The 26,982-nt window shown below is 38.9% G+C and overlaps 1 protein-coding gene across 7 annotated transcripts in view; it reads right to left on the bottom strand.

Annotated features, from left to right (window-relative positions):
• The window catches only part of LOC128520094 (receptor-type tyrosine-protein phosphatase mu-like), a 223,872-nt gene extending 206,234 nt beyond the window's left edge, over positions 1 to 17,638 (bottom strand). For all 7 annotated transcript variants that reach the window (XM_053494125.1, XM_053494128.1, XM_053494126.1 and 4 more), the window contains exon 1: positions 17,342 to 17,638. In XM_053494125.1, coding sequence (XP_053350100.1) covers positions 17,342 to 17,414 — 73 coding nt within the window. In that variant the 5' untranslated portion in view covers positions 17,415 to 17,638. The remainder of the gene's footprint in view (positions 1 to 17,341) is intronic.
• Between the last annotated feature and the right edge of the window lie 9,344 nt (positions 17,639 to 26,982).

Below are 26,982 nucleotides of genomic sequence, written 5' to 3'. Positions count from 1 at the left end.
TAACCCAAGCCCAGTGTCAAACTGGCGAGTCTGAAGCTGTGAGGCAGTAAGGCCACCATGCCGCTTAAAAAGATTTGTTAAAATACTGGAACAGTGGCGCAACAGAAAAGCCTTATCACCCTATCATCTGAAGATCACAAGTTTGTGTCCTGGTAATGCCATAGACAGCTGTGTCTGAGAGTCGAAGGGAGCGGAATTGGCTCCAGAAAGAGTGGCATACAACATGAAACGATCACGAACATCTGTAAACTCATGCAGACGGAAGTGGGCAGCTAGACTCATTCCCTCTCATGTGTTACGCCACCCCATAAAGTTGTATAAGCAGCAGTTTGAAAATGGTTCAATACATGGTCTCGCATGATAGGCCTTGTCCCTGCAGGGGGAAAAAAATTTTTGGGACTTAAGATTCTATTCTCGTGTTTAGATTTCTATTTCAGTTTATAGTTTTAATAAGCAGTGTCAAGCAATAAACCTACATACGGAAGGAGGAAGTTCGCTATTTTCGGTTTAAGGATGACTGCAACTTATCCTGAATAAAAATAGTTAAAACATGGTCACAATTTGCAGGGAAAGTGTGCTACATGTAGAGAGCGTCTCCACACAGACTCCTACATACTCAGGATCAGCTTCAATGCAGCTGTCTACAAGTTGCCATTTTTGGCCAAAATATTACAACAGCTGAAGGTACAGGAGAGAAGCATCATTCCAGCTGGTACACACTTGCAGGAGTGCTGATTCAAGGCTTTCCTCATGCCCGATGGAGAAGGTTTATTAAAAAAGCAAGAGACACTCAAAGCCCTGGACTCCATAGGGAAAGTTACTGACCTCTGAGCTTCATGACCCTGTTCACTCTGAGACAGACATGGAGCAATCCAGCCCAAGAGCTTTCCACTGATGTAATACTCAATCTCTCTAACACAATGACACACATGCACACATGAAAATACACACACACACATATATGCGCGCATGCTCTCACTTTCACTCTAATTTCCCACTGAGGTTGTTCACCCAGCACTCTTACAGGCTTTGCTCCCAGAGAGGGACTTTAACTAAAAGCCTCCAGTTCTCTCAGTCCGAACGCTGCAATCAATATGGCAATAAATGAACCTTGGCAATTGACTCCAGCGCATTCATTTATTATTAAAATCTCACGCTAAATGGAGTTGATTTAAAACACCAGGGCGTTGACAACAAGCCTCGGGTTTAGAGGACTTTTACAAATCCTAACACAAACAAAATTGGAAAACTAGTAGCCTCTTCAAGCCGAAACTTACAGCAGCACAGTCTCTGCCTAAAGGACATGCTGACTTGATGTTTATCTTCTTCTTTTTTTTTCTTTTTTTACTAAACATGGAGAGATGCCATATTGAGCTAATTTAAAAAGGCAGCAAGACTAGGACTTTTTCAGCATTGCATCCTTTAAACAGCAGCAGGGTTTAATCATCATAAACTCTCCATTTCACTGACAGAACACATCGACCAGCTGTAATCAATATGAAATAAGATTCGGTGGAACTTGGGTGCCATGTTTTAGTGCTTCGGCAGATTGTCACTAAATCTCTGCGCGGCGAGCTCTTCCCTCAAGGCGGCTGTCTCCCCACCTCCCTGTTCTTTCCTTGGTGAGGTTTAGCTCAGCTTTGTAGGATTAAGGTCAGAAAGACAGGAATTCAGAAAGGTGTATAAAAGACATTTTCGACTGTTTCATTCAGAAGTCTAATTGAGGCTCTGTGCTACATGTACAACTCCCTGTGGGACCAGGAGTGAAACACTGTCAGGGATTAGCACTAAGGAGGCATGGGCTATCCGGCCCTCTGAATATACTATCAGTGTTGTGCATTAATCCGAGTGAACAACACACCACATTTGAAATCGCAGAATCGCTCAACCGCTCACCCTAGACACTTTTTTGTCACTTGTGATTAGTAAGTTTGTGGCTGGAACTATCAATAATGCTTTTGGCTTTTTTTTGTTTGGTACAGAAACCAAACCCAAAATAACGAAGGATTAGTTGAAGAGACATGGGCCGTGATGACTGTCTGCTCTGCAATGAGAACTGGAGGTGCAGTGGAAAAAAATAATAAAAAAGTAGCTATTTTTATACTGCGCACCAGGAATCGTGTCATGCTTTTATTTTTGCTGCTCCTGACAACAATTTGGGTATGACATGCCACATATTTTCTTATACAAACTATACTATTGTGCTACTATTGTACAATTCGTCCCTCACAATCTCAAATAAAAAGGCTGATAATAAACTGGAAAAAAAGAACTTTGAGACGTGCATGAGGGCTGACGAATTTTAATGCTGCTTGGCCTCTTGTCGTTTCTCGGCACGGTTCTTCCAACTAGTAACGGATTCATGATTCGTTGCTGGGATTATCAAACATGCTTGAAATTATCTGTAACAAAATAAGCAGGTGACTAAAATCCTGTAGTGTGCACATAGCTTTAGTCAGTTAGCCCTACGTCTGCAAGTAATTGAAAATGCTCTTCCGATTTTAGGTTTAAAAAAAAAAACTGAACGCAAGGGAAACACTGACACCCTTTTGTGAAACCGCATGTCCAAATGATGGTGTCGAGCTCTTGATTTCCACTGCATGAGCTCAGGGCCTGATGTGATCTGCACCGCTGTTTCGATGCTGTGCTGTTTCCTTTGGCTGGCTTCCTGTGTCTCCCTGCTGCCCAGAGAGAAAGCTGATCTCACCGGGCAGGAGCGTGCACTCGCTCTCTCTGGCACTTCCTGTAGAGCTCGAAAGTCTGAGAGAGAGCAGCAGGAGGGTCATGAGCTAAACGAAAGATGGAAAAGCAAAGTGAAAGAAAATGTTTGGTGTGTGGGAGAGAGAGAAATAAGGAATGAAAAAGGGCCGAATCGCAGGCAGGAGTGAAGAGGTAAAGAGAGAAGATGGGCTATGGAGGTTTATAGCATATAATGTGTAGCATAAATCCACAGAAAGGCACGATTCCGGTAATGACATATGACATGCTTTTTGGGCTGTGTTCCAAACGTCAGATGTAAAGAGTGAGGATCCCTGCGTGGGGTCTCGCATGTAGTAGGTGGTTTGACAGTGTTCCATTAAAGCACACTTTCATGCACGCATACGCATCCAGGCAAATGTCTGTAAAAGGTCAGAGCTGCCACCCCGCCTGCCCCAGTGGAGACACGATCCAGGAGAGCCACAGCTCTCACCTTTTGTTGCTGGAGCGATATTCCTGCCTCGCTACGGCTGTGAGAAGGTCATCTCTAGCCGCCAGCAGGAGTCTGGCTGCCTCCGAAGACCTCCACCTATTTGCCGCGACTCACAAAGGTCTCCTCCTGAGCTGCTTTATTGTGAATCTGCTTCTGAATTGCTGGCTCATACTGAACAATGTTGTCAAGCAAATGCAGTTCGCATGTGACAACCGTCAGCCTTGTGGAGGGAAAAAAAAGGCAGAGAAAAGGTCTACATCTGAATCGTAAATATGAAGAAAATAAGTCAAGGCTAGGGGGGAGAAAAGAATTGTAAAATGAGAACATTTAATGTGACAGTTTTCTATAAACCACTGAGCCATCACTAGAGACTGAAGTCTTTCATCATGAATGCTGTGTATTAAGTTTGGAAAGAACAACAATTAAACCTTTGCTAAGTGTCACACTTGATTATAATGAAAGAATCTCCCTGTCTGCTGTAATCTCCCCACATGTCCTATTTGCCTACCTTGCCAATTTCAGATGTTCATAGCTTTTTAGGTGATCTTTATATCGGGTATGCATCTGCAACCAAACCGGGAACATTCCATTGTTGCAATATGATCTGCACTAAAGTAAACAATGAATGGTTTACAGAGTATACAGACGCTCGTCACACTACCCCAGGCATATAGCAACTAGCGTACACAAAGGCACATAGGAATGTAAATGCTGAACCAGTCTTGCTTGGCGATGTCACAATCAGTTTGCTCTGTTCCTGCTGTGTTTATACTCTCAGCAATGCCTCCGACAGACCGAACAGAAATGATCCATCTCTGCTTGCCTAACAGAGTGTGGCCGCGTAAAGACGACACTAACCACAGCATCCCCAGTCTCATGAGCCTTATTTGCAATTTGGACATCGTCTGGACTTTCAAAAACCTTGCCGAGATGGAACGCTTCATGACAGCCACTAAAGAATCCTGTGTGTGAGATGGATCTGCGAGAACAACACGAAAGCCGTGACACTTGATGGTGAGAGGGAGCAGCAGGGCCATTTTGTGCTGCCACACGGGTGACAGGCCATAACGGAGACCACAACCCTCCCTTTTCTCTCCAGCAATTAGTAGTGTCACAGTTTCATTAAAACGTCAGCTATCGGCTTAAGCCTGTTCTTTAAAGCACAGATAACAGGGAATCTTTAGACGTAGCTTTTGTTGGGGAAAGAGGAGACACTGCGATTGACAGTGAGTGAAGTTGGGAAAGTTGAAATGTCTGCACTAAAGCAAGCAACATTTGGTTTGTTAGTTAAAGATATCAGGGTTCAAACAGCAGTGCCAAATTGTTTCCCGTGTCTCAGCAGGCAGTGGACCCATATGGCAATGTCATTTTTAAACGCCTTTGTTCTTCTTAAACATGATACTCCCATTTCACTCGCAGCATATAAAAAAATGAAATCCTATACTCTGAGCAATGCCAGAGTTTTATTATAAGTCCAAAAAAGAGCAGAGATACTCAAGATTCATCCATTTGAACCCAACAGCTTGAGTGTAGGATTTGGATGAGGGAAAAAAAATCTTCTGATTTTGCATGCTTTGTGTAAGCAGTGAGAAGTCATGACTGTAGGTTTCTTTGTAGTATTTATCTGTTCCTCACTCATCACAAAAGTTGCCTTCTTCATAAATGTACAATAAAGTCGGTGGATAAAAAAAGGCAGCCAGTGAGATCTGAATGTCCAACATGTCTCTGCATCCAAACCTTTGAATTATTAACAGACTTCATGTGTGATTGTGTATGCAAGATTGTAAAATGCACAGCTCCCTCGGAGCAGACATAATGGTCAGCTTGATATTGCCTCTTCTGCTAGCAACTAAATAGGGGATATGAGAAAAAAAAGTTGATGGCTTAAGTCAGCTGAAGTCTTATTAGCCGTGAATAGGAAAAGACTAAGAGAACCCTCCCTTAAGGGCCCTCCCTTTTGGGTACTTTTAGTTGTTTGACAGTAGGTTTGGAACAAAAATATTTCTTTTAAAAAAATTGTAACTATTATTTTAAAATATTTCATCAATTGAAACTTTTATAATAAGCTAATATTACATGAATAAGAATGTAATGTGCAGTCTCAAACCCCCAAACCACCTCCACTGGGTGGTAATAATAATGTTGACCCACCCAGCAAGAATGTTTGGTTGTTAGAATTATTTTTCCTGAAATGACTTTGAAGCAATATCGCCTACATGACCATGGGATAATATTAAAGGAATGTTGCAAAAACTTCAAAACAATATTAACACCAAACGTTTAGAAATGTAACCATGGATGTGGCTGAACATGGTGCGAATGAATGAACAAATATTTAATTTTATTATTAAAACAAGTTAAAATTTTGCTGTTTTGACGTTTTTGCAACGTTATGTTGGGTCGTTATTTAACTTTATCATTGGAATTTTATCTGAGCCATTCTAGTATAAAAAAAATATATATATATATATGTTGTTTCAGCAGTGGACATCATTGCAACATCATTAGAACCAAATTACAACAATCAGCCAATACTAGGATTTCTGCTACGCATACAGTCAATTGTATCTCATGGGACCTTTCCTCTGTTTTTCTTTTAAACATCTGTGTATTCTTTGGTGGGCTGGTAAGAAAGACATCTTGCTTTGCATATATACTGCATTGCATCATGTCTGTCTACAGATCGTCACAGAATTCTGAATCATACACCTGCTATTTTGATCAAGACTTGAGCAATGTTTCGAAACTGCATACATATAGTATTAAATAGTATGAGTACATTTTAAAATGTACACAGTTGAAGTTGTATCCAGAACATTAGTATAGTATATGGTGTGAGCTATAGCTTACCAGGCAACATATAAATTCTCATTCTCATCCTTACTGACAGCTTGGCTGTGTTTTTATGACTCTATGCATAAAAACACTTAGCTTGTTGTTAACACTAGCTTCACTTTAGAGATGAGAGCTCATGCTTCCGTCTGTTGGAGTGGGACACTGGCGCCCAAAGCAGGTATGAATTAGGCATGGGAATTACCCGATACAATATTATCACAATACCTAGTTGCCGATTTGATTTATATTGCAATTCTATAATTATCACAATATTATAAATATCCCGATTTTATATTTTTTAAATATATTTTGTAACAATTCTAAATGAATGGAATGCTGTGCTGCCTCACATCTTTTATATGTATATTTCTAGCCAATAGAATGCATGCCAAAGCTGTTAGCATTCCCTGCCTACCCCCTGACTAACAACAAGCCTTTTCCCAAATATAGGTGGGTCATTTTTCAATATGACAGGCCCCCATATGTGCAGTATAGAATGGAAGTCTGTACTACCAGCTATGTCAGTACTAGGATGAAAGCCTGAAAGGCTGCTCCTGGCCCTGTCCCTGTTAATGCTGCGCCCCTGGACAAGCCCGCGGCTCAGTGACTCCTACAGCACGCATGCCAGCATGCCATTTTACCTCTGTGTCTATCTCTCCCACTGCCTGTCAAATCGTCTCCACAGTCACTGTCCCTTCTCTCTCTAGCCTACTCTGCCTCGAATTCTGCCACCTGAATTTCTAGACAAGCCTCTACCATCCTGTCTGCCTGCATGTGTGAGTCTGCAGGCTAGAAAGGATCCCTAACAGCAGACAGTCAACCAAAACCACTACAAAACAACCTCAGTGATCCTAAAGGCAGACTCACAGTACGATACTCACCTGTCTGCCTCAGAGTGACAATTCTAGCATTTTATCGCGTTTCCTTCAGACTGAACAGTTATAGTGGGGCAAATTTTGCTATCTGTCCGCTCTTTAGAGATTTCAAGTATTGAAAGGAGAAAAGGAAGCCAAGTCGCACGCACACGAGACATACAGATTTCCCTTTTCAATTATCTAAACAGAGAGGGGATTTGGCATCAACTAGCCCTTGCCATTGGAGATTTGACTCATTTATCAACTTGGAGGGTTTATTTCGGTGTTGGCTTTCCATTGAAAGTCTTCTGAAATGTTTGGAGTGAGCTATGGTATTAGTGATCCTGTTAGTCTGTTTACCACAGCAGTCCTCTTCAGAATAACCCTCCAACCCATGGGAAAGCACTCTATAATAACAGTGTTCAAGCAGCACTAATGCAAGGTCTAGAAGCAAGATGCCTGCAGAAATGTCTCTCCACTCCACTCTCTTAAAGTCTGGATTTTAATAGCATTTCAACTGACCTCGGTAAGCTGGCCAAACTGTTTCGTTCTCTCGGGCCCAGAGGCATGATCTTTTGATATAATCTTTGAATGTTTAGTTGTACTGCATAATGAAAATTGGCCAACTTCCAAGCTCAGTCTCCAAATCAAGCATCGAGTAATCACTCGTCTACTTAAGAGAAATCAAAGGGATTGTATATAAGGATAAGAATTGAATATGTATGTATACAGTATGGCCATTTTTGCTACACTTAGCTGAGTTGTCCTGCACCAAAGCCAGGCCGTGTGTCCTGTTTTCCTTTGAAGGCCCTCCTTCTAGTAACAAGGTTAGCTCCTTAAATGGTCAACTGCTCTAATTTTAAGAGTGTTCTTAACCTCACTTAACTTTATCCATGTCACTAGAGACGCTTCCTGTGTTTCTTACAAATAGCCCCACCCCTACTCTCTCTCTCTATCTCTAACTCTCTCTCTCCCTTGTCTCCCTCCATCTGTGATTCTCTGTCTCATTTAAACAAATGACATACATACAGGGTTTCATCAATCAAACACCGATGAAATATGGGGTGCAAAAAGGAGTTGGCAAAGCCCCGAGGTACTTAATACATCCATAAATCCTCCAGTTGCTGTGTGGTGACCCAAAATCCAAAAACAGACACATGTAACACCCCGAATGCACATCCTACATGCTAAACCTGGCAATGTTGTGCAAAAATAACAAATGACAACAAAAAACAAAATGAAGCATTTATTAAATCAACGGAAACCTTGCCATATTCTCTCCGGTAAAAATTCCCTGCAGAAGTCAGATTGACTACACTCTCAGTCTGAATATAAAATGTGCAGTATATTGTTATGAATATTTACTGTAGCAATATGGTTTAAGCACATTTCTCACAGGGACTGCAGCTGGTAATGTGCTGTTTTTTACATTCAGCTCATTACTGCCTGTGGTGTACAAAGCCTTTTTGCTCCGCCTTCCCTTCCCTAATGCATACACACATATCCTCTTGGAGCAACTTTTTGGAAGAGTGGGACGATTGAATAATATGTACAGATGGAAAACAAATCGATTCAGTTACGTATCACAATTCTTTTGTGTGGTGATTCACGTAACATCACACCAACAAATTTTTTTATATATAAATAATATATACCCACCGATCAGGCACAACATTATGACCACCCATTTAATATTGAGTAGGTCCCCTTTTTGCCACTAAAACAATGATGCACTGTGTGGTCTGGCACCTTTCCTTAGGAACCAGCATCATTAATTTCAGTAGCTCTTCTATCGGATCAGACTACCTGGGCCAACCTTAACTCCCTGCGTGCATCAGTAAGCCTTGATCCTGTCACAGATTCACTAATTTTCCTACCTTGGATCACTAGGTCATGCATACTGCAGTCTAGGAACATCACTCAAAAGCTGAAAGTTTGGAGTTGCTCTTACCCAGTTGTCTAGCCATCACAATTGGTAACTGGTCATCATGTGATTACTTCCTATGAAGGTACAGCACCTGAAGAGCACTTACAAACCCTATAGAAGTGTTCACAATTGATCAACAGCTGCTGGCCTGAGTGATGAACAACATTAAGCAAAGGATTAAAAGCTGCAATCAAGAGGATGGTCGTCATCTACATGACATTATTTTTCATAACTGAATAAGTACTGTATGCTCAGTATCCATAATCTAAGGAAAATACTAAATCACAACATTTATAAAATCATAATTGCAAAACAATCAGAATCAGCACCTAGGTATCATGATATTATTATATCGGATGGTACCTGGTGATTCTCGTCCCTACTAAACAAAACCATTGAAAGTACAATATTTATACAGACCGTTATTAAACAGATTAGGTTTAAGACATTCTGAGATTATCTTCTAAGTTATTGTCTTATTAAATATGCAGTTATTAAATTACTCAAGAAAAGAATGAACACCAAATACCTTCATCAAAAAAAAACCCTTGTTCAAATGACACAGTAATATTGCATTCCAACTGTTTTTAGTTGAGAGTGTTCTACTGTTCTGCTCTACAGGAAACTCCTCAAACCAGACAGCAGTAATAGCTTCTATCCAAAATCACCTTTTTTAAATCTAGGTTTGTTTTAAAAGAATCAAAGAACCAAAATAATAACATCATGCACTACATTATGATCCATGCAATTACTTTTACATCCTTATATCATTAAAGAGGAAGGGCTAAGAACATAACATGGCAAGACAAGTTCAAAAAGAATCGGCTTCCCGAAATAACCTGCGTCTTAGACCGTACTCATGTTTAGTTTTTATTTCATAGTAGCATAAGATCAGTTAAGACCCCGTCACTGGAACTCGAGTGTCTCGATGCCCAGGGCAAGCAGCTGCTCTAATGAAAACCCATGGCTTCTATAAGGGCATCATAAAATGCATCATAACTACTAACTGAGTTTTACTGCCATTCATTAGAATTGTTTCATTATAAAACACTTTTCATTATCTATATATGGAGACTCTGTGGTGCTCCCTAAAGTTCTCGTGGATGAATAATTAAGGAAGACAGAGAACAGTTGGAGAAAAGAGCCCGGAGCTGAGCTACACTGAACTCTGTATCTGCTTTATTCAGCTGAAGTGTTCACAATGTTCCTGTGAGTAGAAATTGAGCTGCATGGTACAGTATATTGTTGATAAAATGCTAGTACCACATTGGCAAATTTCAATACTGAGATCCTGTGGTGGAACTACAATGTTCCCGATTACATTTGGGTTCTACTGACATGGCGTTTCCAAATAAAGCCTTTGCATGTGAATACTCATACAATGTTAATATTTTATATTGCGCCAGTAACCTGGTAGTCCTGTAACGACCAGTCGCAATGCAGAAAACAAGAATGGCTACTAAGCAACAAGTCATTCACACACACACAAATACTGGCATTTGCACCCACTGTACTATTGGGCCTGGCTGCCTTAGTTCAAAACAAAGCCTATTATTTACTCACTCATTTGATAGCCATTTATCTAATCGTAGGAGGTCTACCCGGTCCAATTCTATTTCATTCCTTGTGTTTCGCTTCTGGACCTCATTTGTATGTTTATAATGGAAAGGCATTCTGACACCAGCCAAGTAGGCTGGCAGCTACTCCACTGTCAGAAATTAATAACTCCAAATAAGCAAAAAAATGTAATTCTACTGACTATTACCAACATCTAAATCACCAAATTGTATTAGAAGTATCAAACTGGATGTAATATGCATTTTCCAGACCTCCATGATGTCTATGAAATCTCTATGCAAAGCCATGAATTATTTTTCAAATTTGACAACATTAGCAAAAAAAAAATGCAATCCAGCATACCCAAAATCTGAACAGAAAGTGTAACGGGTTGGGTATAATAGTGGCTTTATTTGGCTTTCTTTGTCCATGCACCAAGTGGGCAGCATTGTCATCCCAGAGCTGCAAGGTCATGGATTTAACCCTTATCTGTTACAGTCTGTGCAGAAAGTTGTGTTTTCCCATGCTGGTGAACATTTCTACTGCATTCCGCGCTTTCCAAAAACATGGCTGTACATGATTTTTTTTTTGTTGTTGTTGTTTTTAAATCATCCCCGTGTGAATGTGGTGCAGCACTGTGGTGGACTGACGTCCTGTCCGGCTGTGTATTCCCACATCATGTCAGGATCCATCGCCAATAAGTCAGTTAGTGAAAGTGAGTCTCTACAGAAGAAACAACCCTACATGGGATAAATGGACTAATTTAACTGTTGGATAGTGCTGTTATTCACGCGTGCATGGATCGGAGTAAGTAATTAGCCACACATAGGCTGGCCACACATATTGGTGCAAGGGCAAGGGCTGCAGCATAGTATTTCCACCCCTGCTGAATATTTACAATTATAAAGACCATATGCCAGGTTGACAAATCATTACAGTGGTGTTATAAAATCAGCAAACTAATCTATCAAGCCATTAATATTGACTTATACGGTGCAGCCCTAGTAGAGATCATGAGTACATTAGCTCTGTATCAGCAGCAGATTTGGGGCAAACTGCAGAGAGAATTATTGTGCTTGGCAACGCTGATGTAACATGAGCTTTGCTGCCATATTTATGCTTAAATACAATAAATCTAGCAGTTTTAATCCGCAACACATTTAGCACATGCAGATAGAGAAACAGTGATTATCGACATCAGCCCAGAAAATTCTTATCAGTGAATCCCAAATGAGGAGGTTATTCCTGGAGCAGCAGGAGGCTCCAAAACAAGATGAGCCCTTATCTGATTTGAAAAGGCCTCCCTTTTCGGATCTAGCTATCTTTTCAGTGGGACATCAGGATTGTAAGAGGGCAGACACTTTCTCCTGGTGCCACCTTCAGAGAGCAGACAGCCTCAATATCACCACCAAAAGAATAAATAATAATGTTGTTCTTCAGATAATGTTTGATTTTGTATCATTATGTTAGAGACGGAAATGGATATGAATACATTACTTTGAATAAACAGAAAATTCAAGAAAAAAAGAAGGCTTTTTTTTGTTTTGGATTTCTGATAGAAAGGTTCACATCACAATAGATCACAGGATCACAATGATTAAAAAAAAAAATCACACAAGCCAAAATTGACTGAACAATCAGAATTGATGCTAAGTGTGAAGCTTGAAGCTTTTTTTGTCAGAGGACAAAAAAACACATTCATTCATATAAATGTACAGGGTGTCAGGGTTTTGACTAAATTAAGAAGAATATTTATTGTGAATAAATCTGAAAACTAACTTTAGATACTTAGAGCATTAAATAGATACAGATGGTGACACTGGATTACTTCCATATTTTCTACATTAAAAAATATACGACACATTTAAAAGGAAAGTGTTAATTTATAAGATAACAGGTCTGGCACTAATGCACGGACCGAAAAAATTTGGGATGACAGACCAACTAATAAAATAACGAAAAGTTTGACTGGCAGCACAAAACAGCAAATTTCATGTGTAAACATGAAGCAGTTAATCAAGTCTTAGACAAAGACCATGGTGACGTCCTCGCTGCTTTCTTTCCACGCTGTCTCCAATTAAGACGATTAATAAAGAAACATTCAGAAAAGGTCCCCTCAACTTCATCTGCCACAAAATACCGCAAGCATGATGAAAATGCATGAGGAAATAATTAGAATATCATTAAAAAAACAATTTGGCCCTGCACGGTCCTTGCATTTAGAGCAAATATTTACACCTCCTCCATGTAGTAGACGTAAATAAATCTCGAGGATTAATGCTCGCCACTGATGCTTGGCAACAATTAAAAATGTCACTGGATATGCGAGAGAAAAACAGACCAGACTGAATTTACAGGCTCTTCCCAGGCGGCTACAGCTTGGCCAGACAGAGACGCCTATTGTTCATGCGTTTAGGCGTTGCAATGAGCAAGATCGGTGTGCTGAGGTAGGCCAATTTCCTGTCTGAATCCCGTGCCTACGTGCTCCAGCCAGAGCTTCTTTTACAGCTTCCTTTTTCGTAAAACAATAGGTCTGGTCGCAATTAGGTCTAACAAACACTAAGACAGCACTGTGGTAGAGTTAAACTAGACCTCCAAACTGCTAATGACTCAGTGGAGAGCTGTAGGGAGTAATAGAGATATCTGCCTGTTGTGATGTTCAGGGAGGAGAGATGGAGAGAAGCAGCCACATGCCCAGCGTGTCACCTGGTTCCACCTCAGCGAAAATAAGATGTCAGCATCGCAACACAAGCGCCGATAACCCAGGCAATTTAAACCGGCTAATAAAACCACCTCGGAAATTGGGTCAGCACCGGCCCGTTGTGGATTAATTAACTGTGTTTTCCAGCGCACTTGGTTTGACACAGTCACCTACAAAGGATTCTCACTCTTGTAAACAGCTGAGCGGCATAATCACTGCTATCCGGTTATGGCTGCTTAATCGCCTCTGTGTTGGTTTATTTGCAAGCATTTATGGGCCGCGATAGTATCATGCGCGGCACTAACAGACCACCTGTCCACCCTGCACTCCTCAGCAGGCCTCTAATAGGGCAGGCAGCTGATCCGTTAGCTTTTACTGTGTTTTTTTGGCCCACTTGAGGACAAGAGCCACTTTAATTAGTGTGGCCATGTTTGCTCAGCATCTTTTACAAAGTCACAGTGCTGATGGGAAAATGGGAATTGCCACTGTACCCAGCAATTCTGGGGCAATACTATCATAGGACTTCAGTGAGTAAAGATGAAAGCTTTTAGATGGGCTGTAAAGAGGGCATGGGACATGCTTGCGTTTGTATTTATGCATATAAGAATAACCCTACAATGTGTAAAATAAAGTTCATATTTAAGTGGGTACAAGAAGGCCAGACCACAAGGATCGCTTCGGATAAACTTCCTCTTCCTCTACCATTTCCACCAACGCTGCATAGTTTTTGCAGTTGGCACTTTCCAGCAGGCAGATTTCTTCCTGTAGTTACGGAAATTATCATGAAATTTGAATAGTGCCTCCTGCAGTCCTGGAGCACTCAAACACAACAGCAAGCATGAAACCACAGAGAAGAGCCTAAGCAACCTTGAAAGCGTTTCATCATCACGCAGTGTTTACAAATGTCATCTCTGCATTAAGTATACTGAGGCATTAAGTGTCTGCATGTGCTTGTAAAAACCTATTAAGAGAAGAAAATAACAAGCAGATGTGTATACATGTATGCCTTTAAAAGCCTGTGTTGTACTTTGTGCATTTAAATGTGTATGTGTGTGTTTAGGGGGATGGGGTACGGCTTGGTCGGGGCACAGGAGTCACACGCTCAATGCAAGGTGTTTACAGAGCTCAGCCATTATAAATACCGGGCCATTGGAATTCAGTAACAGGATGCTAAAAATGCACATAGCAGACCTGTGACAAACGGGAGGTCATTTTCACAGCACAACACTGCGAAGTATGCCGAGAATGCATGGACGCAAAATGAAGCGAGACTTAAATGAGAAGGGGACTCGATATCAATATTCTCAGTTAATACCACATTTTAACACTGTTATTACCCTGGCTGTTATAATCTGGCTGACTCGGATATAAGGGGGATCCAATTTCATTCTCTATTGACTCGAAAAGATCAACTGCGAACATTATATGGTACAATTAAAGCATGCTGACAGCTGGTCTGAGACTGTCGTTTCTAAGACACTAAACCTCTGTGATTACACATAAACCTGACTGATCACCTGACTGACTGCAGAATTACTCAAATATCGTTTAAAGTTTTAAGACGTAACTGTCAGACAAGATGCAGGAACTAAAACGGGTTCAGTCACACAACTCTTTCTTTAACAGCCCAGAAAAATGCCCAGAAAAGGTACATTTAAAGCCAAGTTACATCGAACCACACATATATTATGCATTTTCTATGAGCTTTAATGACCTATTGTTAATTTGACACATCTATCATCTATCCAAAAAATTAAGAAATAAAGTACAATACATAATTGTATCAAATTACTGTATTCAGATTTTAATAATCTTTTCAGTTAAAGCTCTACTGTAATAATAATTAGGTACATGTAATAGCCATAATTATTTGTATTATAGTGTAGAACCAGGCCAAAGGCCAACTAGCTTCAACTACAATGCACTTCATATCAAAAGGGGTACTTTTAGGGGGGAAAAAAGCCTTTTTCGTACACCAGCTCCACCCTGGTAATTGCATCAATTATTTTGAAGCTGTTTAACTTAGAAATATACAGTCATCAGCCCGATCCAAGTATTTCTGTGGTGGCTAAGAGAGTAAATACACCCGCAGCAGAGCTTAAAGAACACAGTGGGGCTCAAACACAATGGGGGGGGATGTGAGTAAATCCACGGAAGAGAACGCAAACCATGACCCAGCTGGAAGATTCAGACAGGATATCCTTTCACGTCAGTGGCCAAAAAGCAATAAAGTAATAAAGAAAAATAACGCACCCGGTGCAGTAGGGTCACAGAGGTACAATCGTATCTCAAACAGGTTATTAATCGTCAATAAGAACTAAGACCTAAATATAAATGCTTTTCTCTGTACATTATACATAAAGTATATTCATAATAAACATTCCAAATTTTAAACATATACAAATATTACAGTATGTGAAATTCTGGTGGATTTAATATTTGCTACAAAAAAAACACAGAAACTTTGAAATAAAAATTAGTGCTGTAAATTATTCCAAGCACATCAGTCCTTCAAAGACTTGCGTTTGACTAGGGCACGGGTTCAAAACCCTGTTCCTGAAGTACCCCTGGGGTGCTCTTTTAACACATCTGATTCAACAAATCAAAACGAATTAGGTTAATAACAGCCTAGTCCGTGTGTGTGTGTGTGTGTGTGTGTGTGTGTGTGTGTGTGTGTGTGTGTGTGTGTGTTAGAACAGAGACAATGATGTTATGGATATAGGACAGAGGGCAATCCAGGACCATGTTTGGAAACTTGGAAACTCGAGTGTATGGCTTTGTTTTATCTTCTGTGTTTGAAAGTAACGGTTTGAACTGCTGGAGGTCTGCGTGTGCGATGCTGCCCCCATCAGGACACTATGAGAACTACAAGACACACGGAGACCGTGCCAGCTGTGCGCCATGTGTGAAAAAATACGCAAACACTAAACAAAAACACAAAAAAACAGGACATAACCATTAATACTGGATTTGTATTTAAAAATGCTTTTGATGAACATTTTTTCTTTTGGGTTTTAATTGATACCTGTCAGATGGAATTCTTAAATCCCTGAAAAGTTTTTAAAAGCAGTTTCCGCTGAACAGAATCAATAACCAGGGGAATGTTGACGAAGATGTTAATCCGCAAGCTTTACCACGTAATGAAAAACACTGAAAGAGTGCCAGGGATCAGAGCAAGTCTGTTTAATCCAAGTTGCTCATTCTGTTCTGAAAGCACAATACAACAATACAACAATACAAGTGGCAGGAAAAAAACAAGAGCAGAAACTAAGGAAGAGTGAAAATAAATAAATAAATAAATAAATAAAAGACCTATCAACGTTTGCGTAGTCTTTAAATGGATTATGCAACATGTTTGTTTTTTTTTTGTCCTTGTTGGCTTCTTTTAGTTTAGAGAATAGTAAAACGTGGCCCGTGATTGTAGGTTCAGACAGCTTGTAACTGGAGTCTAACGCTAGAGGGATGATCAGGCTCTATAAAAAGTAACGGCTTGGTTTGATAAGATTAGACTTCTAGCCGGTTAGAGCAGTTCAAACAAACAGCCTGCGAGCTGTGTGTGTGTGTGTGTGTGTGTTAGTGCTCAAACACAGGATTATCCACTTCTTTGCTGGCCACTTGAATACTTAGGAGAAAAGTTTTTGAAAGAGAATAAAAAAATCAATTAATAGAAAAGTTAGTTTCATTTGTGCACTTTGAAGTTTTAAAAGAACAGGTTGAAATGAAAGCTGTAAGGGTCTTATTTGGAACGTGTAGAAGTGGCTTTGGATATAAGGAATAATCTAAGTTACATAAAAAAAAAAAAAAGCGCACCATTCCTACTGTATAGAGAACGTCTAAGGATTAATCCAAGTCGCATAAAGAAGTTCTAGAGTTGTTGTTGTTTTGGAATACAGCCTAAATGTGATTTATTCTTCAGCACACACACATACGCACACAGTGTTGAAATGACACCCACAATCACCCGTGATTGCTCGCGTCCTGTGCGTAATACACTAACATTGTGAACGCTAGTGAGTCAGGCTTCTAAGATCCCAAAGTTTCTACAGCAGTAAATCCATACGCCGTGCACGCATCCATCTATCTATACATCCAGGGAATCCGAAAAACACAAGCCGAAGTTTCCGTGTAGTTACAGGACAGGAACGCCAAGCAGGACGTCGCCTTATCCGGCTGCTCAAAACTTCACCAGTTCGCCTTGGGATTGGAGCAGCAAGTTCAGGGCACAACACCAAAACCTTATACACACACACACACACGGAAACAGCAGCACGACTTACCTCGGAATACTTGTCCTCGAGCTGAAAGCAGTAAACTGAGTACAGCCAGGAGACAAGTTACAACTCTATCCATGGCCGGAGAGGAGCGGACGCTAACCCCCGAGCTCCAGGGGGACACACACAAAAAAGACGCAAATGTGTCGGTGTGCGTGTATGTGTGTTTGTGTGTGTAGTGTCCCGCACTTCCACTGCTTCGGCACTCCTGTTTGTAACGGTTTTACGCGGTACAACTCAAGTCGTCTCTCTCTCTCTCTCTCCCTCTCTCCACTTGGTTAACTGTGAGCTCGCGCGCGCGCGTGCCTGCGTGTGCGCGTGTGTGTGTGTGAGTGACTTCTACACAGCGCAGAGAGAAGGTGTTGACGTCACCGCGCGCGCACAGAGCCGAAAGAAGCCTTGTAGAAATGTGCGCGCGCCAGGTTATAGCGTGTTATATAGCGTTATTGAAGGTGCAACCTTGTATATATGTATGTATGTATGTATACTTGCGCGCTCATGGAGCGATTTGAAGCTTGGTTGGTTTTAGTTAAACTGCTGTGGATTTGGAGGGCGGCTAAAGAAAGAGTTGCGAGCGCATTCGAGTGTTGTTAGCTGCTACAAGTAATAAGATCTGAGGTTTCGGGATGTGGGGTAAAACGCGAGCTGAAAGCGCAACTTTTGCACCGGGAGGAGGAGCAGTTGCGCGCGCGGGTTAATGAAGCACGGCGGGATTCGCTGCACGGGAATTTGTGTAGTTAATGCGCTGTAATTGCTGACAGATTGAGTATTTCAGAAAAGCTCGAAAGGCTTCCAGACCAGACACGAAGAGGTGTAGATAGGTGTAGTTAAACAGAGCGCCAGAGAGATCAGGGTCTGGTTTGTGTCACGCATTTTTTCCCCCCGCCAGCTCTGTAACGGCTTAACACACTTTCAGCGAAGTCTTTCTGGTAGCATAACATTTCCATAAGAAGACACACACAGTGTCAGGAAAAAAAATGTACTAAGCTGTACCATTTCCTGAGGCTGTGGTGCCGCCTTTACCTTTTACACCTATATATATTTTTTTCACTCCAACTTTTTTTTTGCCATTAATTAAAAAAGAAATCCCATGTTATTATACATAACATTTTTATTAGTTTAAGATTTTACTTTCACCTTCAATGTCATCCAAAAACCTTATTTTTATTTGTACCCAATTTATTTTTGAAATAAAAATTACTTTAAGTTGTTCATCACAATATCCTTAATTGAAGACAGCTATCTAAGTAAAATGACTACTTATTACATTTTGACTGTGTTTAATAATCATTCATTTCTTAATGCAATAATAATAATAATAATAAGAAGAGTGTTTCTATTTCAAATACAAACCCAATATTTTACAAAATCGAGAACAGATTAAAGGACAACAGATGACTTTTTTATTATTATAATTATTATTTATCATATAACCTGGGAGATATGCACAGCATTATTTTAAAATAATAATAATTATTATTATTTTAAAAAAGCTCTGACTTTAGCAAATGTTTATTCGGTGAATTATTTAAACGCTTGAAAACTTGTGATGTCGAGACTGGAATGCTCGTTTGTGTTTGGATGCACCTCTTATCACACCTGTCACAATTTTATATTATTATTTTTTTAACTCTACATGGGCCAGTTTTATGAATATGAACAGGAATCATTCAGAAGTCAGGGTCATTTTTGAAAAATCTATTACATCTTTTAGTGGAATAATTTCATCATATATTTGTACTTTATTTATAATCTTTTATTTCCCACAGTAGCTGCATAACATAAAATCATAGAATTGTTGGTCAGTTCTCTAAAATGTTATAGACACATCCCACCTCACTATGGGAAAATCTCTGCATGATCATTGGCAGCCATTCTTAACACATTTTCCTTATTCAATACCTTTTTACTTACTTACTTTACTTTTCTTATCTTATACTTTTTGGTCAACTTAGTCCAGTCCAGTTAAATCCTGACCACATCTCGTAATTTTTTGTTTACATTAATTAAATCATGTTTTTACATCAGTATTTGTTTTCAAGGAGTTCCACTGAAACAATGTAGTGTATTTTGATTGCTTGTCCTAAAAACAAATTATCTTTCACATATGTACCTTAACTGAATTTTATCTTGTAACCTACATCCATATTCACAGATCATTACCCCTCCCCCCTTGTTATACAGTATGAGTTTTTGAATACCTTCTAACAGAGCATATGAATTTGCATATTCACTCATCTTTAGTAACCATTTTATCCTTGTCAGAGTCAGATAGGACACCGGTTCTGTGCAGTGTATCATGCAACACAAACACATTTACACACATTTATCCACACCTAGGGGCAACTTAACATAGCCACATATTACCCATTATGCAGGATGTGGAAGGAAACCAGAGAACTTTTCTGGACATGATGAGACCACACAAAATACTATGCAGACAGTAACCGGAGCTCAGGATAAACCCAGGAACCCTCGAGCTGTACTGTATAAAGGAATAAATTCCACTTATACATTCAGAGCAAATTCAAATATTAATTTTCTCATATAAATCAGCAATAATATTCAGAGTTTTTATTATAGCCATAGAACATTTTTATTTCCACCAGGCTAATATGTCAGATTAAAGTTGTCATTATGTCTAGGCTGATTTGTTGCCAGACAAAAACACACGGTAACTTTAAGAGCTAGCTAGAGTATAGAGAACCATTTCTTTATTTCAGATCTACTTATTTACGCTAAATCCACTTTTAGTGGTACTTTATTATAATGTCTAATAGAGTGATATATAAACTTTATTGACAAATGTGACACCTGACCGTTGCACTCATCCCATACCAGGTCTAGTCCACCCACTGCCTAATATTAATATTTAGGCATTTGTCAGACACCCTTATCCAGAGGGACTTACATTTTTATCATATTATACATCTTAGCAGTTGAGGGTTAAGGGCCTTGCTCAAGGGCCCAACAGTGGCAACTTGGTGGCCGTGGGGTTTGAACGTGGGACCTTCCAAACCATAGTCCAATGCCTTAACCTCTGAGGGATTTTAACTGTTAGTGTCACTTGTGTGATTATGTGGGGTTTTGTTCATTCACAGCTACAAGGTTTTGGTTAAGCAGGACTTGTCATGCTAAAAAATGTTTAACCCCGTTATTTGCAATAAAGGAAAATTATTGTGCTATAACATTCATAGACATTCTAGACAATTCTTCCGCTTCCACCTTTTGAGAACATTTTGGGAAAGAACCACACGTGTGATTATTAGGTGTCCACAAACTTTTGCCCATGTAGTGTATCTTATATAACTCAAGGTTCTACAAATTTTAAGGTGTTAAAAACATAGAAAATAACTGGAAATTCGTAGAGACTTTTTTTTCTTTGAAGTTTTGGTTAATTCATAGGATAGATTTAGATAACACTAAAGGGTTAACTAGTATGTTGCATAACCATATGCTGTTGTGTATTCATTCTCTTAGTCATTACTCCTTAAGTCCAGTCCTGGAGGGTCAGTGTTCAGCACAGTTAGTAATTCACCAACACCTAAACAAACCAACTGGACCTGGTTATTAGCAGACTATTTGAATCAGCTGTGTTTGAACAAAATAATCACCAAACTGTTGAATCCAGGCCCAGCAGAACTGGAGTTGAAGAGTCCTGTTTTTAGTTCAGCATTTCTCTTTGGTACAGCATTTAGATGTCATAGATGCCCTTTTGAATATTTTTTTTATTATTGAAAAACAACATAGACCAAGAGAAGCAGTCAGACACCTATACTGTCATTCCAGACTCCAGACAGATGCAAAACGTCACTGTCTCATCTATTTCCACTGAAACATTATTTTTCTATTCAGTCTTATGAATAAATTGCCTAGATGTCCTTCAACCTTTAGGCAGACAGTTCACTTTAACTGGCCATTACTGAGTTACATCTTTGTTTGATTTTTCAGAAGAAGGTGACTTAATGTTCCTGAGTGTGTCACATCCAGATAAGTTTATTAAATTATTAAAATATAGGTATGATGGCACAAGTAATGCTACTGTACACAGCTCCTAATTCTGTCCTAAGCTTCAGTTTCTTCCTACAGCCCCAAAACCTGTTGGTAAGCTGTTTGGCTGGTGTAAATTGCCCCTAGATGCCCCAATCTTCATGCTGCCTAACAAATTCAAGCATTTTTTTTCTAATTAGCCTTACTAACAAGTGGTTTTCTTATGGCCACACAGCTGTTTACTCCCAATCCAAAGAGGTTTTGTCACACTGTGTGTGGAAATACTTTTATTTTTACTGTTAATCATCGCTGATCATGATTTCATTATTAAATTTCACCAAGAATTAAAGTGATGTTAGATCACGGTTATTCTTCATCACATTTCTTTAGCCAAGTTGGCAGTTTGGTGCATCACTTTCAACTTTTAGAAAGGCGCTGGACTGTTTTTTAACTAAGTTCAGCTAGATTTAAAGTTGCTTTCTTTACTTTATACAGGCCGTTCTGAAATGGTGACCTTTTTTACCCAGGCAGTGCATTAATCCTTAAATACCTTAAAGAATTTAAAGAATTAGATTTTCTCACAAGTTCAAGATATGCTTCCCAGAACATAAAATCCCACGTGGAAGGTTTTAATCTCCCTATTCTCTTGTTATCACAATGTTTTATATAACACATCGGAATCACATTTGATCTAATGCACTAAGTCCAGGAATAGCATCAATAAATTTATGCTGTATGTGCAAAAACACAGTCAACCCCAGCCCTTCAAGAGAATGGGTGTGGTAAAAATGATAAATAAGAATTCTTATACCGCACCTTTTCTGTTAGTTAAATCATCTTTATATAAGTCCTCACAATGTGTTGGACATTCATAATGAATATAAAAAGAAAGTGTGCGAAGAAAAACATTTTTTTTTACATTGTTTTAAGTTTCCAGGATGTTCAATGTCACCTATGGTCATTTCCTGTTTCCTGAGGTATGTGCACATGTAAAGTCCCCATGGGGAAAACCAATGAGCTGTGAAACACAAAAAACATGGTTGTTGAATGCACAAATCTGGTAATGGATTAAGGCCACTAATTGATGCTAGAAAACAAAAGAAATTAACATGTGAATACATATGTTTAAATCAAACCTACTGGAACTTGCAAGTATTATTCACATTATACTCACTTTTATTATTTATTTTTTTTCTTTTTCAGATTGAATTGTATAAATCAAATTCAAATTTTATTTGTCACGTACACAGTCATACACAGTACGATATGCAGTGAAATGCTTTTTCGACTACCAGTGACCCTAAAATAAAAGCTTAAACATAAGAAATAAATATGAATAAAGGAAATACGGTAGAAAGTTAAGTTAAGTTAACTGGTAAAATATACTGTACAAGTAAAAATAAAGATATATTGCAGAAAAATTAAATTAACTAGTAAAATATACTGTGCTAAGTAAAATAAAACAAAAATATACTGTACAAATAAGAACAAAATATATATAATATAGAAATATAAGAGAAGAAAATAGAAATTTGTCCATATAAGAAATGTAAAAATGGCTTAGGTGTGCAAATATGCATAAAGTGACTTCTTAAAGTGTCTTATTATTAAAGTGATTTGTGCAGTGGTCCATAATGAAAGTATAAGTATATAGTGCAAAAAGTGTGCATGAATGTGTCCATAGTGTCCATGAATGCCCAGTCAGTGTTGGATGTAAAAGAGATGATATTAGTTCTGTATTGTGTTGTGGTTGAGAGACCTTATGGCCTGTGGGAAGAACCTCCTCCTTAACCTCTCTGTATAGTCTGTATAGTCTGTATAATCTGGATAGTTTAATCACTGAATAGCTGCACTCGAAGTTTTCTGAATTGTGATAAAGTAGCCCCAAATCTCTGTTTTGCCCCCTGGTAGTGGGTGGAGGGTACCACAATATAAATGAAAATGGCTTTTATTGGCTTGATGTTAGCGTTTACAACCTGACAAATATAAATTAACTCCGGGAATGCAATAACTTTAACTAGAGATAGACTTTAACTATACAAAATAGAGGAAAATGTGACTGATGTCAGATTTTCGAGGGTTTCATCATTTTTGCTTACAAGACCACACATTGGTGTGGGCAGACAGCATTTGACTTTGTTGTGTTCTCTCTCAGCTACTATAAGGGTCCTATATTAAATAAGACTTGTACATTATAAAGAGCTCTTTACATGTTGGTGCCAGTGATCTTAAACTTACATGGAGGTAAATAAAGACTAACACAAAAAAGACTAACAGCACAAGATATTTAGTATCTACATTTACTTAGATACAGATGGATGAATTAAAAGAAAAACAAACCTAAAGCGTCATAGTCAGGTGTTGAGTAACCAGGATACTTTACAATGTCAAAGGACCTTTCAAACTGGTTTAACGATACTCTGGAACTGTGTTTGAGAGCTCTTTCACTTCCCAAAGATATTTTGATAATGGAGAATAATTTTATTGATGGGTTGATATCTGATGACTGCAATGACCACATTATGTGACTTACACAAATTTAGTTCTAATCAAACCATTCAGTGAGCTCGCATACTCTGTGAATATGGGTAGGGTCATCCTGGAAGAGACCAGTCCGATCAGGATAGAATAGTGGTTTAGCATAGCATAAAGATTTTCAATCAGAAGAACTTTGTTTGATTTGCATTCTCTCTTTCCTCAAAAGCAATAAATAGACATGAACCATGGCAGGGAAATGTAGTCCAAAACATTACATAACCACTGTTTTTTTTTTTTTTTTTATCATTACTGAAGTACAGGCCTGATGTGAGACATAACGGGTACTGTGCATCATTGCCATTTTAGTTTGTGTAAAGTTTTATACACATTTGCTTTGAACTGGAGTTCTTGGCAGATTTTAGTTTTTAATATGCAGTAGTCATCTGCTACAAAATTTTGACATGTAGTAACCTTTTTATGCATTAATTATTTGAAATCCCATTAGATTTCTTTTAAGCTTACTTAAGAAACTTGCATGTGACATGAATTTTCTAAATTTTCTAAATAATACTTAAATGAATTTTAAATGGCTTGTTCAATATAACTATATATACTCAGCAAAAAAAGAAACGTCCCTTTTTTAGGACTGTGTATTTTAACAATAATGTTGTACAAATCCAAAAAACTTTTCAGATCTTCATTGTAAAGGGTTTAAACAATGTTTTCCATGCATGTTCAATTAACCATAATCAATTAATTAACATGCACCTGTGAAATGTCGTTAAGACCTTAACAGCTTACAGAAAGTGGGCATTTAAGGTCACAGTTCCAAAAACGCAGGACACTAAAGACACTTGTCTACCGACTGTGAAAAACACCCAAAGAAAGACGCCCAGGGTCCCTGCTCATCTGCGTGAACGTGCATTAGGCATGCTGCAGGGAGGCATGAGGACTGCTGATGTGGCTAGGGCAATAAATCGGCATGTCCGCACTGTGAGACGCCTAAGACAGCGCTACAGGGAGACAGGAAGGACAGATGATCATCCTCGCAGTGGAAGACAACATGTAACAACACCTGCACAGGATGGGTACATCCGAATATCACACCTGCGTGACAGGTACAGGATGGCCACAACAACTGCCCGAGTCACACCAGGAACACACAATCCCTCCATCAGTGCTCAGACTGTCCACAATAGGCAGTCCATGAGGAGGAGATGCACTGCAGTACTTCAAGCAGCTGGTGGCCACACCAGATACTGACTAGTACTTTTGATTTTGAGCCTTCCTTCATTCAGGGACACATTGTGGAACATTTTTAGTTTATGTCTTATTGTGTTCATACAAATATTTACACATTAAGTTTACTGAAAAACAGTTGAAAGTCAGAGGACGTTTCTTTTTTTGCTGAGTATATATATTCCATTGTCTTTATAAATAAACAAATTATTTACTCAAGTATATAAGTCTTAAATATTTAATGTTGTTGACCAAATTTATAGAAAATATCAATAAAACATAGTAATATTTTTCATTACCAAAAAAGTAATATTTAAAAAAAAAGGTTGTCCAAAGGTGTGGATACTGGATGAAATTAAAGTTTGAAAGTAATTACAAATACACTCCAAGATTTCATTAACGTCTTTTGCTTTGATTACGGGGCACAGTCTGATGCTGAATTTATGTATTTCCAGAACCACACTGTTGCATTTAATTCTGGAATATACCTGAAAAAATGTCCACTGGTGTGATATCCTGGTCATTCAGTACATTCAGGTCATCAGCTGACTTAAGTGTATTGCCACATAACGTCAACTGAGCCTGGACCTCAATTTATCTGTTTCACAGCCCAAAAAATAAATGCATAAAAATAATTCATACAAAATATAAAGTAAAAATAAAACAAAATAACCTGCACTTTAGCATGAAAAGGAATTGGACCCCCCTTCCTGCCGCCAAATGTGCGAAGTTTTTTCATTTTGAAGATTATGGTTCAGAGCTCTAAATGATACAGGATTTTTATTGTTCATAAGCTCATCAAAATTTTAACAACAAAGGGCTTGAAATATTTCACTTGGTGAAATGACTAAAATAAATTAGGAAAAAAATAAAGTTTTTCATAGTCATACATTTTTTGAGATGCACTGCTAGTCTATTTCTGGATCGTAGTGGTGGGCCACCTGGATCAAAATTTCCAGGGCTGTTTTTTAGTCACTGTGCAGGCGTGATCCAGCCCAAAGAGCCCCACTGCAGTTGTTCTGTGTGTATGCAGTGAGTGAAACCACTTTTGGAAGAGATGCATCTACAGTATCTCTAGGAACTGTACACGCAATCATTCAGGAACTCCACTTGCACATTGCATGAACTCACCTGGGAGTTATTGCCACATCCTTCGTACAGACCTGTCCTCTCCCCAAGACATTTTCACATGTTTGGTCCATTTAGGAGTTCCGGGGAGGCCAGTGTTTCAGACGTGAAGCAGACGTGTTTCAGATGTCTGATCATAGCTACGGCGTAATGAGAAAACTTTATACCTTGATGGGATCCAAGCACTAGTGAAATGCTGCTACAAGTGCATTAGTGTAGCAGGGGATTATATAGAGAAATAAGGGTAGTTTTTACTTTCACAATTGTGTCGATCAAAAAAAATCAAAAGTCCCGGATTGAATTGAATATCCCTTATATTGTATCCCACTTTGCCAAAGCATTATTTTTCTTCTATTCTGAAGTACATAAGTCATGAGACACAGATATTTTATCAGTGTTGCATGAATAAACGATTTGTAAATGATTTGTTTTTGTAAACGTGTTGTATAGGGAGAAATGTAAAAATTGAACAATTTTATGATAGCTAAAATGCCATGCGGTGCTACTGACTTAACCAAATATAGAGTTATGCTTACGCTTAGCCAAAAGCTTTAACCCCATCACGTTTAATTTTCTCACAATTAATGTAGGACGCTTCTTAGTAGATGATCCAAATTGGAAAGTGGATTGTGTAGCTGGGGATGAAAAAAGAAAATGTCTTTCATTACTAAATAAATGTTTTCAGCAGCAAAAGTGCTCAAGGCTGCGACATACCGAAGTCATTTATTTATTCATCATAGTCAGCTTGTTATAAGTGCAAATACATAAAAGAGAGCATTGGTTAATAAATACATTTTGCACCAGACTGCTTT

This window comes from Clarias gariepinus, chromosome 4 (genome assembly GCF_024256425.1).
Source record: "Clarias gariepinus isolate MV-2021 ecotype Netherlands chromosome 4, CGAR_prim_01v2, whole genome shotgun sequence".
Classification (NCBI taxonomy): domain Eukaryota; kingdom Metazoa; phylum Chordata; class Actinopteri; order Siluriformes; family Clariidae; genus Clarias; species Clarias gariepinus.
Note: the sequence above shows the minus strand (reverse complement) of the source record. Positions and strands in the feature narration are given on the sequence as shown.